Genomic DNA, 16,794 nt, shown 5'->3' with positions numbered 1-16,794 from the left:
TGCAGCCCCGCGCTTGAACCCACGCCTTTCCCGCTCGGTCGATCATGTGCACCTCTCGCCTTCGCTTAATCTTGCCCAGTCTAATTGGGACGTCTACGGAGCAAGCTTCAAGGGATGCGCCCTTTTTAGCTAGTTCGTTCGCTTTTTCATTCTCATCTATTCCCATATACCCTGGGACCTAATATGGCTTTCATAAACATACAATATTTTTTTTTTTTCGTAATATTCCCAGCTAATGCAATGAATGAAAAAGTCGTTAGCAATTTTTTATGGCTTCCGTCTCTCTGTTCATCATGCGCCTACGAATCTACGTCAACATTTCTAACAGCAGTATATATGCGCTTCAGCTTCTTTGATAGAAGAAACAAAATTAAAGTGAAAATAAGATGAAAAAGTCGTACAAACCTACTCGAATTGTAACATATTGAAAGTAAAAGTGGGCGCCGTGCCTAGACAAAACTAGATTTCCATATTGCGAACAACTAATGCGTACATAAAAAGTGCACTAAAAAATATGTGAATACATTGAATGAAAATGGAATAAAATAAAATATGAAAACCTGACAAACAGCTTACTGAAAATGCAATAGTGCAGCTAAATACAGCATCACAGCGGACGGTAGCAAACGCGCTGTGATAATAACAGAGCAATCTAGGAGGTTAGGTTAGGAGAAATTTGCACAAAAAATTATACGAAAGCAAAAAAAAAAAAAAATATAAACACATTCGTCGAAGCGCTTATTACAATAAAATTACAGCAGCAGCAGCAAACTCCTACAGCAGTGATTGTGCAGCAGATAAAATAATAGCCAATTAGTTGTAGATGTGCTATTTTTATACTCAGTTGAGCAGAGCTCACAGAGTATATTAAGTTTGATTGGATAACGGTTGGTTGTACAGGTATAAAGGAATCGAGATAGATATAGACTTCCATATATCAAAATCATCAGGATCGAAAAAAAATTTGATTGGGCCATGTCCGTCCGGCCCTCCGTCCGTCCGTTAACACGATAACTTGAGTAGATTTTGAGGTATCTTGATGAAATTTGGTACGTAGGTTTCTGAGCACTCATCTCAGATCGCTATTTAAAATGAACGATATCGGACTATAACCACGCCCACTTTTTCGATATCGAAAATTTGGAAAAACAGAAAAAGTGCAATAATTCATTACCAAAGACAGATAAAGCGATGAAACTTGGTAGGTGAGTTGAACTTATGACGCAGAATAGAAAATTAGTAAAATTTTGGACAATGGGCGTGGCACCGCCCACTTTTAAAAGAAGGTAATTTAAAACATTGCAAGCTGTAATTTGGCAGTCGTTGAAGATATCGTGATGAAATTTGGCAGGAACGTTACTCCTATTACTATATGTACGCTTAATAAAAATTAGCAAAATCGGAGTAGGACCACGCCCACTTTTAAAAAAAAATTTTTTTAAAGTAAAATTTTAACAAAAAATTTTATATCTTTACAGTATATAAGTAAATTATGTCAACATTCAACTCCAGTAATGATATGGTGCAACAAAATACAAAAATAAAAGAAAATTTCAAAATGGGCGTGGCTCCGCCCTTTTTCATTTAATTTGTCTATGATGCTTTTAATGCCATAAGTCGAACAAAAATTTACCAATCCTTGTGAAATTTGGTAGAGGCTTAGCTCCTAGGACGATAACTGTTTTCTGTGAAAAAGGGCGAAATCGGTTGAAGCCACGCCCAGTTTTTATACACAGTCGTCCGTGTGTCCTTCCGCATGGCCATTAACAGGTTAACTTGGGCAAAAATCGACATATCTTTACTGAACTTAGTTCACGTACTTATCTGAACTCACCTTATCTTGATGTAAAAAATGAACGAAATCCGACTATGACCACGTCCACTTTTTCGATATCGAAAATTACGAAAAGTGAAAAAATGCCATAAATCTATACCAAATACGAAAAAAGGGATGAAACATGGTAATTGGATTGGTTTATTGACGCGAAATATAACTTTAGAAACAACTTTGTAAAATGGTTGTGACACCTACCATATTAAGTAGAAGAAAATGAAAAAGTTCTGCAGGGCGAAATAAAAAACCCTTGAAATCTTGGCAGGTATTACATATATAAATAAATTAGCGGTATCCAACAGATTATGTTCTGGGTCACCCTGGTCCACATTTTGGTCGATATCTGGAAAACGCCTTCACATATACAACTACCACCACTCCCTTTTAAAACTCTCATTTATACCTTTAATTTGATACCAATATCGTACAAACACATTCTAGAGTCACCCCTGGTCCACCTTTATGGCGATATCTCGAAAAGGCTTCCACCTATAGAACTAAGCCCCACGCCCTTTTAAAATACTCATTAACACCTTTCATTTGATACCCATATCGTACAAACAAAGTCTAGAGTCACCCCTGGTCCACCTTTATTGCAATACCTCGAAAAGGCGTCCACCTATAGAACTAAGGCCCACTCCCTTTTAAAATACTCATTAACACCTTTCGTTTGATACCCATATTGTACAAACGTATTCTAGAGTCACCCCTGGTCCACCTATATGGCGATATTTCGAAACGGCGTCCACCTATAGGACTAAGGCCCACTCCCTTTTAAAATACTCATTAACACCTTTCGTTTGATACCCATATTGTAAAAACGCATACTAGAGTCACCCCTGGTCCACGTTTATGGCGATATCTCGAAAAGGCGACCACCTATACAACTACCACCACTCCCTTTTAAAACCCTCATTAATACCTTTAATTTGATACCCATATCGTACAAACAAATTCTAGGGTCACCCCTGGTCCACCTTTATGGCGATATCTAGAAACGGCGTCCACCTATGGAACTAAGGATCACTCCCTTTTAAAATACTCATTAACACTTTCTTTTGATACCCATATTGTACAAACAAATTCTAGGGTCAACCCTGGTCCACCTTTATGGAGATATCTCGAAACGGCGTCCACCTATGGAACTAAGGATTACTCCCTTTTAAAATACTCATTAGCACCTTTCATTTGATACCCATATCGTACAAACAAATTCTAGAGTCAACCCTGATCCACCTTTATGGCGATATCCCTAAATAGAGTCCACCTATAGAACTATGGCCCACTCCCTCATAAAATACTCTTTAATTCCTTTCATTTGATACACATGTCATACAAACACATTCCAGGGTTTCCCTCGGTTCATTTTCCTACATGGTTATTTTCCCTTATATTATCACCATAGCTCTCAACTGAGTATGTAATGTTCGGTTACACCCGAACTTAACCTTCCTTACTTGTTTCATTATTTGTTTGGGTGGGTAAGTGCGCGTGCAGACAGTTGTCTAAATAATTTAGTTGGCTCTGTGCAGCCAGTGCACGGACTTTTAAAAAGAGAATGTTGATACACGAAAAATTAAAATAGTGGTAGAAGTTGGTAGATTTTTTTTTCAAGGAAACATTTGCTGCATTTTATATTTGTACAAAACAATTCATATTTTATTGTAAAACAAATCAAGCACATTTCACGGAAATAACACTTAAAAAAAATGTAAACAAAACAAAAAAATTCATGTAAATTTGTATATACATAGCTAGTACCTATATCATACTTGGTTCTTTCCTGTATTTTGAGCTTGAAATACTGAGGAAACTTTACCGATACGTCTCATTACAACAACAATTTTCCAATGCACCAGTATTTTTCTGCCACAAAATAACCGACTTTGGCATGTTATCGTTTACTTAAAACTTTTTTTTATTTTCGTTCAAAATTATTCATAAAAAACGGATGAAAATATTGCAGGAAAATTATTTGCGAGCTCATTAACTACATTTCTTTCATAAACAAATTTATTTCTTGTTTGAATTTGTGCACAAATTTTTCAAAATAAGAACCGAATTTCAACAAAAAAAAAAAAAATTGTCAGAAAAAAAACAAAAAAAAAATCTAGTTCCATATGGGTGTTATTAAATACAAGAAACAAAATCACCTTCTACAAAGTAAAATTTTTTATAAAATCTTATTAATTTAATTGGAGGTTGAAATAAAGTCTGTCCGTAATTTTTTGTAATCTTATAATATATTATAATAATATTTTTATAATATATTATAATAATATTAATATAATCCGATATCTTTTATTAATATTTGATTGGAAATGCTTGAAATTTTTAATCCATTACGCTTGGCGGATTTTGTGTCGTTCATTATAGAGAACAACCTTTCTGCGGCTGCACTACTGTGAGGTAATATTGCTAAGGAGAACATTTATTCACTCAAATTTTCTTTTAGAAGACTCTTTTCAGTTCCCAATTTTATCCATCCTTTAAGAATATCGTCGGAAAATATCTTTTCTATTATTTCCTTATCACATAACATTAATAATCGCCATTCGTTGTTAAGAATTTCCACGGATGCTTGTGAAATGGAAAAGCTTTAATTAAGGGAACAATCATTGTCATTTGACTAGAATTAATATTTTTTTCATCAACATTTTCCAAAAGGTGTAACTTTTCGTCTTCGAAATTGCATCGTTTCTTAATTTCCTTACAAAGGCAAATGTTGGTAGATTTTTGGGCTTTGGTGGTAGAAGTGGTAGAAAATGAAAATGGGCTAAAAAGTTGGTGGATCTACCAATAAAGTGGTAAAGTCCGTGCACTGTGTGCAGCATTTACTTGTGGAAGTCAGACAAGCAACTGGCCTAGTAACCGACATTTTTGCTTACCTTTACAGTTGTGCGCCTTCTGAGTAATTATGCTACTTATGAAAAATCCAAAGAATTTAGCAAAGCAACAATAATAGGCACGCAGCACAACCACCTTTTTACATAATACGAGTAATGCATGTTTTCCTGCCAAAATCGAGTTAGAGGAGAAAACTGCAAACTTTCGAACAAACATACGGAAAGTCTTGCCTGGTTTACATTTTAATTACTATATTTTTTTTTTTTTGGATTTCCTGTTTATTTTATTTATTTTAATTTTATTTTTTTTTCTTAATTCTATTTTGTTATTTTTCTTTTATCATTATTTTATTTCTTTCTACCAAACTTATTTTTTATTTTTCTTTCTGTTATTTTATTTTGTTTTATCTTATTTTGATTTATTTTGTTTTATTTTAAATTATTTTATTTTATATTATTATATTTTTTATTTTCTTTTATTTTATTAATTTAGGTTATTTATTTTAGTTTATTTGATATTATTTTATTCTACTTTATTTTGTTTTATGTACTTTAATATAATTTAGTTTTGTTTTATTTTGTTTTATTCTAATTTATTGATTTTATTTTAGTTTAATTTTTTATTTAACTTAGGTTTTTTAATTTATTTTATTTGATCTTATTTTATTATTTTTTGTTGTATTTTATTTTGTTTTATTTTAATTTATTTTTTTTATGTTGTTTTTTAATTTCTAGATTTGGGTTATTTATTTTATTTTATTTGATATTATTTTACTCTACTTTATTTTGTTCTATGTACTTTAATCTAATTTAGTCTTATTTTTTTTGTTTTAGTCTAATTTATTGATTTTATTTTATTTTTATTTTTTATTTAAATTAGGTTTTTTATTTTATTTTACTTGATCTTATTTTATTATTTTTTATTTTATTTTATTTTGATTTATTTTAAAATATTTTTTAATTTTATTTTATTCTATTTTTTTTATTATTAAGTTTTTTATTTTAATTCAAGGTTCGATTCGAGCTCAATTATTGTTCTGGCCTTGAGCTCGAATCGAACCTTGAATAATTTATCAATAGGCCGATGAAAACAAAAACAATTGTTTTTTATTTTACGTTATTTTATTTTATGAATTAAGCGGATATTGTTCTCGTTGCTTTTTGTATGAAATGTATGAAAAAATTTATTTGAAGCGATTTTAATTTATTTAATAATTTGGGATAGATTTGAACAACATGTGATCAGGACGGGCAACGACTCCAGCGAGTTAGGGGGCTTAGAATATACCCGCGGCAGGTATGTCTGTCGTAAAAGGCGACTAAAATACCAAATTGGTTCAAGGGGTTGTGTAGCGCAACCCTTTCACGGGGTTGCCAGTGCAATTTATAAGTTCTCCAATCCAATTGTCAACCTCACCTACCTGTGGAGAATCCTGTTACTTTAACAGCCAAGGCTGTGACAACTCCCAGTTCCTTATGGATCTAGGGGGTGCGAGGGCGGTATGACCTTGAAGGTTTCATGTAGTCATACCAAATCGTTCCCGAGATGGTCGGGCTAATACCTTAATGGTGCTTGTTACCGAAACGCACCGGATCCGCATCCGGCAAATAACCATCAACATCGATAACACTCCCCAACACTAGGCAGTATCCCTATCGCTATAACAAGAACAGGACGGGCAAGGCGACAGCTGTTTCAATTATACCTTGTAAATATTGTAAAGGTTTGCAAGTAAGATATGTATCAGCTGTTCGTTCACAGCTGCGCTCACCTGACCATAATGCTTGTTCTATCTCCTTTTTTTGTGGTTGCTATTCGGCAGCGCTGTACTACTTTTGTACAAAATAATGTAGTAGCTGTAGTGTAGTGGTGTGTGTAATAGCTGCAGCAATGTTTTTCGCAGATAACTTTTAAACAGGTAGAAAACTGTATTTCCGTGTTTGGATACCCCATTTTACGACTTTTGTAAAATTTTCGATAGGTCCCATATAATGCACTACATATATCATAATAAATTTGTCCTAAAAAATTTACCATCACAGCAACCCATATCTGAGACTCTGCTCCTTTTTTCACTAATTATTGCATCCCCAGTAATTTTGACACTTCATTCAGTGTCAAACGTTCGTTCCATCACGTTTCACACCGGTGTGTGTTAGAAAGGAAAAGAAACAAAGATATATTACTTGTAAACCTTTACAATGCTTGTAAATCGCTTCAATACCTCCCGGCAGTTGGATTTGAAACCGCACTCCTACGATAGTTGAAGTGCTACAATTTTTTTCCCAAATTATTAAATCAATTTATTGTTTTTTTTGTTTGTTTTATTTAATTGAAGCCGGGAACCAACTCAATCTCTGTCATCGCTGCAAGGCACGCAAGCAACCCCGCGTAGTCTACTCTTTCAACCATAGGTGACCCACTTTTTATCATGGTATAAATATTACAAGGTAAAACCGGTGAGAGCCGAAATGACGTTTAAAAAAATTTTAAAATTCTTATTGCTCTCACATTTTTATTTTTTTATTTTGGTTTTGATTTCATAATAGAAATACTATAACAAACTGTAATATATTTGGTAATTCTATACGACAGCATGACACTCTTAATACACGTCCAAAAATATCAAGAGGGGTATCAAAAGACGCGATTTGTATTCAGGATCGCGAATCCGAAAGCCGATGTAAAAAATTTTCGGTCTGTCAAGAGATTTTTCAAAAGAAATTTTGAAAATTTTCATGTGGTTGTTGCAATTTTGATGATTTTGTAGTACCCAAAAAAAATTCTAAACATAAGTGTTTTGCGCGGATATAGTTTTGATCTCCAAACCGGTGTTGGACCCACCCAAGGTAATTTTTTATAAGCGCGGCCAAAGGCCGCCAATGCAGAAAGGTGTTCTGCGCAAAAATACTATAGATCCCACCCTCTGTTTCGGAGCACTACGGGGTCATTTTTCGGTTTTTCGTTAATATTTTTTGAACGATCTAAAATTTTTATTTTCCGCCTTCGGATGATTGTTGTCGAGGTCAATACGAGTCTTCTGACACCTCTCTCGGTATTTTTGGACACGTATTACCGCGTTCTATTTTTGAGTTCTAACATTAATATTATGATATTTTATCCAAAACCGAATTTTTTATTGGTGGAAATAACTTTTTTTTGGTGGGAAAGAAATCTCAACGCTCAACCGCATTCAATTCAAGAACTGTATTGTGGTTTCCCGCAAAAAGAATCATCAGGCCACGATCCTCTTCTGAGGAATTTTCTTCAACAAATTGTTTAGAAATTTATCTGCGTCTGCGCGACGAGAAGAAAACCCAGACTTACTTCCAAGGTGTACGGAAGAGATACTTATTTACTAATAATAACAATTTTGTGTGATATATATCTGAGGAGATTAAGGTCAAGCTTTCCATCCAATTCGAAGGCTACGTTTTTCCACGAACTGGCTCACCTACATATGTACATGTTTTGTGCCGACCCAAAAATGTATCTGCTAAGGGGGTGCCAGGGTAATGCCGAGAGGCAATCACCATTTATAAATACCATTTATAAAAATTTTCTTAAATATTTTTGAGGGATAGGCCAATACACTAGCTCTACACCACGGCGGCAGACTTTGACCGTTCAGCCGGTAAATTCAGCCTCCACGAATTATCAGACTCCAACTGGACGATGATGTTCAGCTAAGCTGCGAAGAGCTACTGAGTTTTTGCTGGCGTGGGCAAGTTATGGGAAGATCTCCACTGGTTTCGGAGAAGCAGGTGGGAGAAGACTTTTTCTCTCTCTCGGTGCCCGCTTTTGGCGTCAGTTATCGCGAAACAGCGTTAGCTGGAGTGACTTGTTACGCATCGGCCAGCATCTCCTAAGCGGTTAAGCGCCAATTAAAAAATGTATTTTCCAACCGCGAGGAAAAGGGCCAAAACAAAGCAAAGAATACCTCCAAAATCATTTTTTTCCGCAGTAGCGAAGATACTTGAGACTGCTGATCTCTTATAAAGTGAAGTTTCAGCATATCTAAGGGTTAAAGACGTATCAACTAAGTGAAGAAAGATGAATGAAATATCAATAAGGGTTGACTCCAACATTCGCTTCTTAATTAGAAGAGATTAAGAAGTAAGGTCTTTTCTTTTGTCCCTTTGAAAATAGGACGTTTGAGGCATCCATTATATTGGTAACTAATTTTTTTGCCATATACATAAAAACCGATTTCAAAACTTCGAAATATTTTTCACTTGTTTCATAAGCATTCTATTTTTTTGGAATTTAAAAAAAGTGAAAAATGTCAAACCAACAATTGTTTGTGTTTACTTTGTTTTGGCATTTCCACAAAGTTTAAGAGAGTGATTTTAAAATTTTTTTAAAAATCAAAAAAACATTATGGCCGCCAAGAAGAGTAAATGGTTTTACCTGGTAATATTTATACCATGCTTTTCATGGCCCTTCGATAACAAAAAGTTTAATCACCTGCCGAAAGTAAAGGAACGTGTTTATTATATTTAATAACGTTTCAGTGTCTTAAAGGGATGCCATTTTTGTTGTAATCCGTATTTATTATTAGAACTTCCGATGTTCTAGCTTTGTGATTGGAATTATGATATTCTGTTTGGAACAAACGTACATATGTAGGTATAAAAGAAAACTTACACAGGCATAAGTATAAAGCCGGAACCGATGAAAGGCAGTTGCAAAAGGAAGAAAGTGTGTCATAAAAAGAGCAAGAAAAACTCACAAATTAAATGTGACTTCCGCAAAATTAATACAAGAAAAATAATCATATATTAGCAGGGTCGGATTAACCCTCAACGGGGTCCTAGGCAACCATCAATTTGGGGGCCCTTTTTACACGTCCGTTCCCTTCTTTTTTCGATTAAAAATACAAACTTATATCCTTCATAAAACTTTTATTGTCACAATGTAATAATATCAATAAAATTAGTATCTATATTTTAAACATGTCGTTTTCTACATTTGTTTTCGGCAAATTCATCAATTATATCATGAATAACGATTTTGTTCAATAAATCTGACTCAATGCAAAGTATACCTAACATCTCGAGTCCCTCTTGTCGCGTTGTAGCTCTTTCAGCAGCTTTGATTCTTTTTAATTGCGAGAAGGATCGTTCGACAGAACTATTTGTGATAAAAAAATTTTTTTTTAAATCCGAAGAGCTATTTCTGTGCTAGGAGGTGCATCGGCTAATTGATCTTCCATTAGAGTCTTATACAAATGACTATGAGTTTTTTGTGCATCAGTGTATCTGGAGTTCACGCAACTTTGGAATTGTTTAATTTCAATAAAAAATTCTTCCAAATCTCTAGAATAAAAACGAACTAAGTTATTTATAGCTTCGCGGAGGGCACTTAGAGAAAAGGTGATGAGAAATGCAAATCTCTCTTGAAACTTCCATATACACTTTCGCACGTCGTTTGATTTTACTGTGAAGATTGTCGATGATTTCGAGGATACCTTTTATCCTAAAATCATCGCGAGGCGAAAACCCTACTTCTGGACTCTGGAGCATTTCCGTCATTAGGTTGGTTTTTTCTACGACGAGTACGTTTTACGATTTCTGTATAACCTGCACGAGGTAATAATTGTTTTGTTTTTTCCTCGAAATCAGTGAACTTTTCACTGAATGAAACTAAACTCTCTTCTTACAATCCGTATAAAAAACCACACGTTTGCAAATCTGCTTACGACATACTCACTGAACGCATAGTAGTCAAAATATAGTTCTATAAAATCAACATGAAACCAAATTCGAATTTTTGCATTTTATTCGCGATACACGTCGCCTCATAACGAGTATCAGTATTTTGTGACTCATCATCAGCAATGATTTCTAGAGCTTCTAATATGATATCCAATGAGTCGTAAACTGCATTCGTCGCATTCGAATGTGCTTCCCAGCATGTAGTTGACAATGTCTTCGAAGTGTTCTCATTGTTTATTTTATTTTTTAATACGCCCGAACGATAGGTGGAAGCGGAAAAAATTATATAACGTCTGCATAATGGCGAAAACTGCATACCTGCATATAAACAGCACTTCACAGCATGTTCTCCAACCAAATTAAGGGAATGCGCGGAACAGGGATCATATATCGCATTCTCATTCAAACTCAATATTCTTGCTTGCACACCTTTATACTTCCCGGACATGTTTAATGCGTTATCATTTTTTGTCCTCTACAATTTTGAATATATAAACCACAGTCTTCAGTAAAAAACTTTAAAGTTTGATTCGCTAGACTTTCACCAGTATGACCTTCCAACTGAAGAAAAGTTATAAACCTTTTTTATTATTCAATATACTCTCCTTTCACTTCGATACACTTCTTTGCACGCTCATACAATTTGTCAGTTGAGTCGGAAATATCCTTGTCTAGTTTGTTGGTCGCCGCCTTTTGAATGTGGGCAATTGAGTATTATTTATTTGAGTAAAATTTATTTTCAGTTCTGATTATATTTTTCTTTCACTCTCTAGAATTTTATGTCTGTAAGTAAATTTTTGAAGTCTTTTTCATTTTTCGGGGGCTCTATAAAATCGGGGGCCCAAGCAACTACCTATTCTGCCTACCTGTTAATGCGGCCCTGTATATTAGAATGCGAATAGCAATTGAATGCAACATTAGTATGAAAACATACATATATGTATGATTGATTACAGTGGAGCAAAGTACAAAGAATATTTATATTTCCTAGCGATAGCACTGGAAATATTTGATATATACCGATTTGAAGCCAAACCCTTTCGGCGTTATCCCACCTGAAGTGGCATTTTTCGTTCTGATCTGTTTTTATCGTTTACCTTGTATTTATTGTTCGTAGTTACATGCACGAACGTTGAAAGCAGAAACAAGACCAACGATAAAAACAGATAAGAGCGAAAAATTGTACCGAAGATGACACATCGTGAAACTGGGTTTACTACGAGCCAAATTTAACAATTGGGCGTGGGATTACGAAAAATTACACCAATTATCCATCTTCGGGCTATCTATTTGCGTTATCTCTTACATGCGTTGTCACATGTCACTGTGCTTGTGCACAGATGCACCGTCAAAGGTGCTTAATCCCAAGCTCCCCTTCCAGCAGATGTTAAGAGGAGGAATATAAGTCTATTACCACTTGTCCAGGACTGGCGACAAGACGACAAAAATTTGGTCGCACAGTTTTCCGCAAAAACAGTTCATTTAGAAAAGCAAGTGATATGTTGAAGATCAAATAGGAAGCGTCTGGTTGAGACCGGCACTCACCAAGGGCGTTCACAATGGACGCAACTATATTTTTGTGGACGTGTAGGAAGTTGCCATGCTCCTCAGCCTAACCAACGCTAACTATAGGGATAAGGGCCTTTCATCGTGAATGGAAATAGCTTCGTGTCTTTACATGAATATCGGTGCAACCTCAGCCAAGAATTAGTTACACGGAAGGCTTCAAGATGAATCTGCCTTTAGAGAGGCGCACTATCAATGTCTTCGCAACTTTAAGAGGAAAGTTTCAAGCGCTCATTAGTGCAGTAAGAAAAAGTCAGCTTGTACGTACTTGCTAAGGCGAGATAAAGCCATACTAAAAGTAGTAAATCCATTGAGATAAAATCCAGGCTGTAAAATCCTTTGCCATGTCTGGTACGCACCGGTAGTAGCACGCTTTGGTAGGTAATAGCCCAACTAGCGCGGCATGGTTTTTGTTGCCCCTCGATTTCGGGTCTATCTATGGATTTTAGTCGTCTATTATGACAGACATGCTCTACCGCGGATATATTTTAAGTGCCGTTGGGCTGTACTGATTCTTCGTTCAGGTGGCGTGCTTTGCACACAGAGTATATTAACCTTGATTTGATAACGGTTGGTTGTACAGGTATAAAGGAATCGAGACAGATATAGACTTCCATATATCAAAATCATCAGTAACGAAAAAAAATTTGATTGAACCATGTCCGTCCGTCCGTTAGCACGATAGCTTGGGTAAATATCGAGATATCTTCACCAAATTTGGCACACTAGCTTATCTGTACCCAGAATAGATTGGTATTGAAAATGAGCGAAAACGGATGATAACCACGCTCACTTTTTATATCTATAAAATTTTGAAAAACACAAAAAACCTGATAGTTTAGTAAATAATACACCTAGAATGTTGAAATTTGACATATGGACTGATATTGAGACTATTGATAAAAACTTGGAAAATTTTTTTAAAGCGGGCGTTGCACCGCCCACTTGTGATAAAATCAATTTTACAAATATTAATAATCATAAATCAAAAATCGTTAAACCTATCGTAACAAAATTCGGCAGAGAGGTTGCCTTTGCTTTGAATGCTTTGAAGAAAAATTTACGAAATCGGTTAAGGACCACGCCCACTTTTATTTAAAAGATTTTTAAAAGGGTCTTGGACGAATAAAATAAGCTATATCTTTGCAAAAAAGAGCTTTATATCAATGGTATTTCATTTCCCAAGTGGGTTTATAACAATAGGAAAAACTTCAAATTTAAAAAAATGGACGTGGCACCGCCCCTTTTATGACTAAGAAATTGTCTATGTTTCGGGAGCCATAATTCGAAGAAAAATTAACGGACCGTAATAAAATTGGGTACACAAATTTTCCCTATAGCAGAAAATAGTTCTAGGAAAAATGGACGAGACCAGTTAAAGACCACGCCCACTTTTATATACAAGATTTTTAAAAGGGTCGTAGACGAAAATAATAAGCTATATCTTAGCGAAAAAGAGCTTTGTGTCAATAGAATTTTACTTTCTAAATTGAATTATAACATTAAATTGGATAACACTAAAATTTTTTAATATGGGTGTGGCACCGCCCCTTTTATGACTAAGAAATTTTCTATGTTTGGACGCCATAACTCGAAGAAAAATTAACATATCGTAATGAAATTGTGTACACATATTTTTGTTATAGCAGAAATTATTTCTAGTAAAAACGAGATCGGTTAAAGACCACGGCAACTTAGATATAAAACAAGTTTAAAAGGGTCGTAGACTAGAATAATAAGCTATAACTTAGCAAAAAATAGTTTTGAATCAATTATATTTCACTTATCAAGTTTTATTGTAAGAGGAAAGGGGAGACATTTTTTTTAAACAGGCGGTGCCACGTGTTATGTAGAAATGTAATTTATCTGAAATGAAATGTACAACTGAAGCTCACGCTGAGTATATAATGTTCGGTTACACCCGAACTTAGACACCTTTACTTGTTAAACTTGAAAAGCTTCTTTATACCTGTGGTACACCTTTGTGCCCTAAGGCGGGTGCCTCATTCTTGTCTGAGCCAAAAATAGCTGTGATAATATTGTGAATATTACTTTAAGGCCGAGTTTGTTCATTCAGTTTCTTTCCATTAACATTCAGAACGTAAACATCCGTTCTGTTTTCGATAGGATTTTGCCAAATGGATATTTCTGCCTTTAAATATCTCATTTTATTCCAATTATTTTTAGATTTTCCTATAAATATTTGAAAATTTGTATAAATATTTTGTATTGTTTCTTCTTTCTTCTAAAGCGCTATTGAGGTTTATCAACTATCGGGTCAGACCTTAACAGAACAACTAAAAGCGCAACGTGAACAGCCTGGAGGCAATCGACTTGGTGGACCCCTACGCTATCCCAATACTATTTTATTTTGGTTGCGTTGTAAGCAGGTATGTACAATTAAACTTATATGCATATGTATTGTCTTACTTGATTAAGATATTTGTATATTTATTTATTAAATGATTTATAATAAAATTTGTTATTTTTAGTTTAACGAATGTAGTAAATAAGATAATTCAAAGTTGGTATTTTCCATCAACACTAATTCAACTCCAAAAGGACGTATTTCTAGATGCATATTATGCACATATGTACATATGGGGTATTCCATCCCATTTCGACCAATTTTGAACCCGACCCCTTTAGAGTTAGGTGAAAGTTTTTCTTCTTTTTCTAGCTTACGAAAGACGTTTTTCAGAATTTTTTCAAATTTTTTCATCCAACTCAAAAAAGTTATGAATTTTTAAAAAAATACCGTTTTTGTTTTCAAAATGCTATAACTTTTTCAAAAATTTACCGTTTGGGATCTTTTTTTTTTTTAATTTGTTTTTAAATGTACTTTTCGGAAAAAATACAAAAACCTTTTTAAAAATTTTTTTTTGTAATTTTTAAGTTTTTCGAGATTTTTCGAATTTCGCCATTTTTTTTCTCATAAAAAACTTCAATCAATTCTGCAATCTTCCCCACTAATCCCGGAGTGGGCCGATTATTTTTTTTTTTATGTAATTTATATATACTTTTTCAAAAATTGACCGTTTGTGATCTTTTTTTTTAATTTGTTCTTAAATGTACTTTTCGGAAAAAACAGAAAAAAATTTGTAAAATTTCAATTAAATAAAAAAAAAATAATAATAATGATCGGCCCCTTCGGCATTAGTGGGGATGATTGCAGAATTGATTGAAGTTTTTTATGAAAAAAAAAAAAAATGGCGAACTTCGAAAAATCTCGAAAAACTGAAAAATTACAAAAAAAAAAACTTTAAACATTTTTTTGTATTTTTTCTGAAAAGTACATTTAAAAACAAATTAAAAAAAAAGATCCCATACGGTCCATTTTTGAAAAAGTTATAGCATTTTGAAAACAAAAACGATGTCTAACTCAAAATAAGTTATGAATTTAAAAAAAAAAAAACGGTGTTTTTTTTAAAAACGCTATAACTTTTTCAAAATTTGACCGTTTGTGATCTTTTTTTTTTTAAATTTGTTTTTAAATGTACTTTTCGGAAAAAATACAAAAAAAATGTTAAAGTTTTTTTTTTCAATTAAATAAAAAAAAAAAAAAATAATAATGATCGGCCCACTCCGAGATTAGTGGGGATGATTGCAGAATTGATTGAAGTTTTTTTATGAGAAAAAAAAAAAATGGCGAAATTCGAAAAATCTGGAAAAACTGAAAAATTACAAAAAAAAAAAACTTTAAAAATTTGTTTGTATTTTTTCCGAAAAGTACATTTAAAAACAAATTTAAAAAAAACAAAAACGGTGTTTTTTTTTTTTGAAATCGTAACTTTTTTTGAGTTGGATGAAAAAATATATAAATAAGCTTTTATTATTTTGGTTAATAAAATTAACTAAAAAGTAAACAATAAATTGACTCTAAAGAAATATAACACTTTATAAGTTCATTGTAAGCTTAAACGATAATTAGGCTTTTTCGTCTGCGACAAAAAAATTCTATATCGTACATAATTATATATTTTTAACATTAAAACTTTACACCTAAATTATTAAAGCTTACAGTTTATATCACAGTCCAAATTGTTCTAATAAAAACGTGTTAAATTTTGATGGTATAATTTAGAACATTTAGGATCTCATTTTCTTTCTATCGCAATGTAACACGCTTTTATTAGAACAATTAGGACTGTGATATAAACTGTAAGCTTTAATAATTTAGGTGTAAAGTTTTAATGTTGAAAATATATAATTATGTACGATATAGAATTTTTTTGTCGCAGACGAAAAAGCCTAATTATCGTTTAAGCTTACAATGAACTTATAAAGTGTTATATTTCTTTAGAGTCAATTTATTGTTTACTTTTTAGTTAATTTTATTAACCAAAATAATAAAAGCTTATTTTTAAAAAAGTTTTTTTTTTCTTTCATTTTATTTTTTACTTTTTAGTTCGTTTTATTAACAAGTAATAGAAGCTTGTTCTTAGAAAAGCCTTTTTTCTTAAATTTAATTTAAATATGAATTTTTTTTTAATTTTTAGTAGGGTAAAATATTGTTTAAATTAGTTACGTAAACTTTACTTAGTTATTTGTAACGTTTCTCATTCTATCCATTTCTTTTAATGCATCAACATTACAGGGTTTCTTCGAAGTCAACTTTGAACAGTCAAGTTCTTCGATTCGAATACCTGCTAAAGACCTAACTCGGCGTTTGACAGAGAGCACATATAAAATTGTGTCAAACAGTGTTAACTAACTTAAAATCATATTTTATTGTGACTTGGCCTATGTGGCGTTCAGTTTACAACTACTCATTGCAGATCTCTGCTCTGTGTGTTAAATCTGTTTTAAAATAATAGCCGTATTTTTTTT

The 16,794-nt window shown here is 33.2% G+C and overlaps 1 protein-coding gene across 2 annotated transcripts in view; it reads left to right on the top strand.

Annotated features, from left to right (window-relative positions):
• LOC137251338 (tRNA dimethylallyltransferase) overlaps positions 1-16,794 on the top strand; it is a 689,017-nt gene that overhangs the window by 284,337 nt on the left and 387,886 nt on the right. For both annotated transcript variants that reach the window (XM_067785738.1, XM_067785739.1), the window contains exon 5: positions 14,216-14,354. In XM_067785738.1, the coding sequence (XP_067641839.1) occupies positions 14,216-14,354 (139 nt within the window). The remainder of the gene's footprint in view (positions 1-14,215; positions 14,355-16,794) is intronic.

Source organism: Eurosta solidaginis, chromosome 4, assembly GCF_040869045.1.
Source record: "Eurosta solidaginis isolate ZX-2024a chromosome 4, ASM4086904v1, whole genome shotgun sequence".
Taxonomy (NCBI): Eukaryota; Metazoa; Arthropoda; class Insecta; order Diptera; family Tephritidae; genus Eurosta; species Eurosta solidaginis.
Note: the sequence above shows the minus strand (reverse complement) of the source record. Positions and strands in the feature narration are given on the sequence as shown.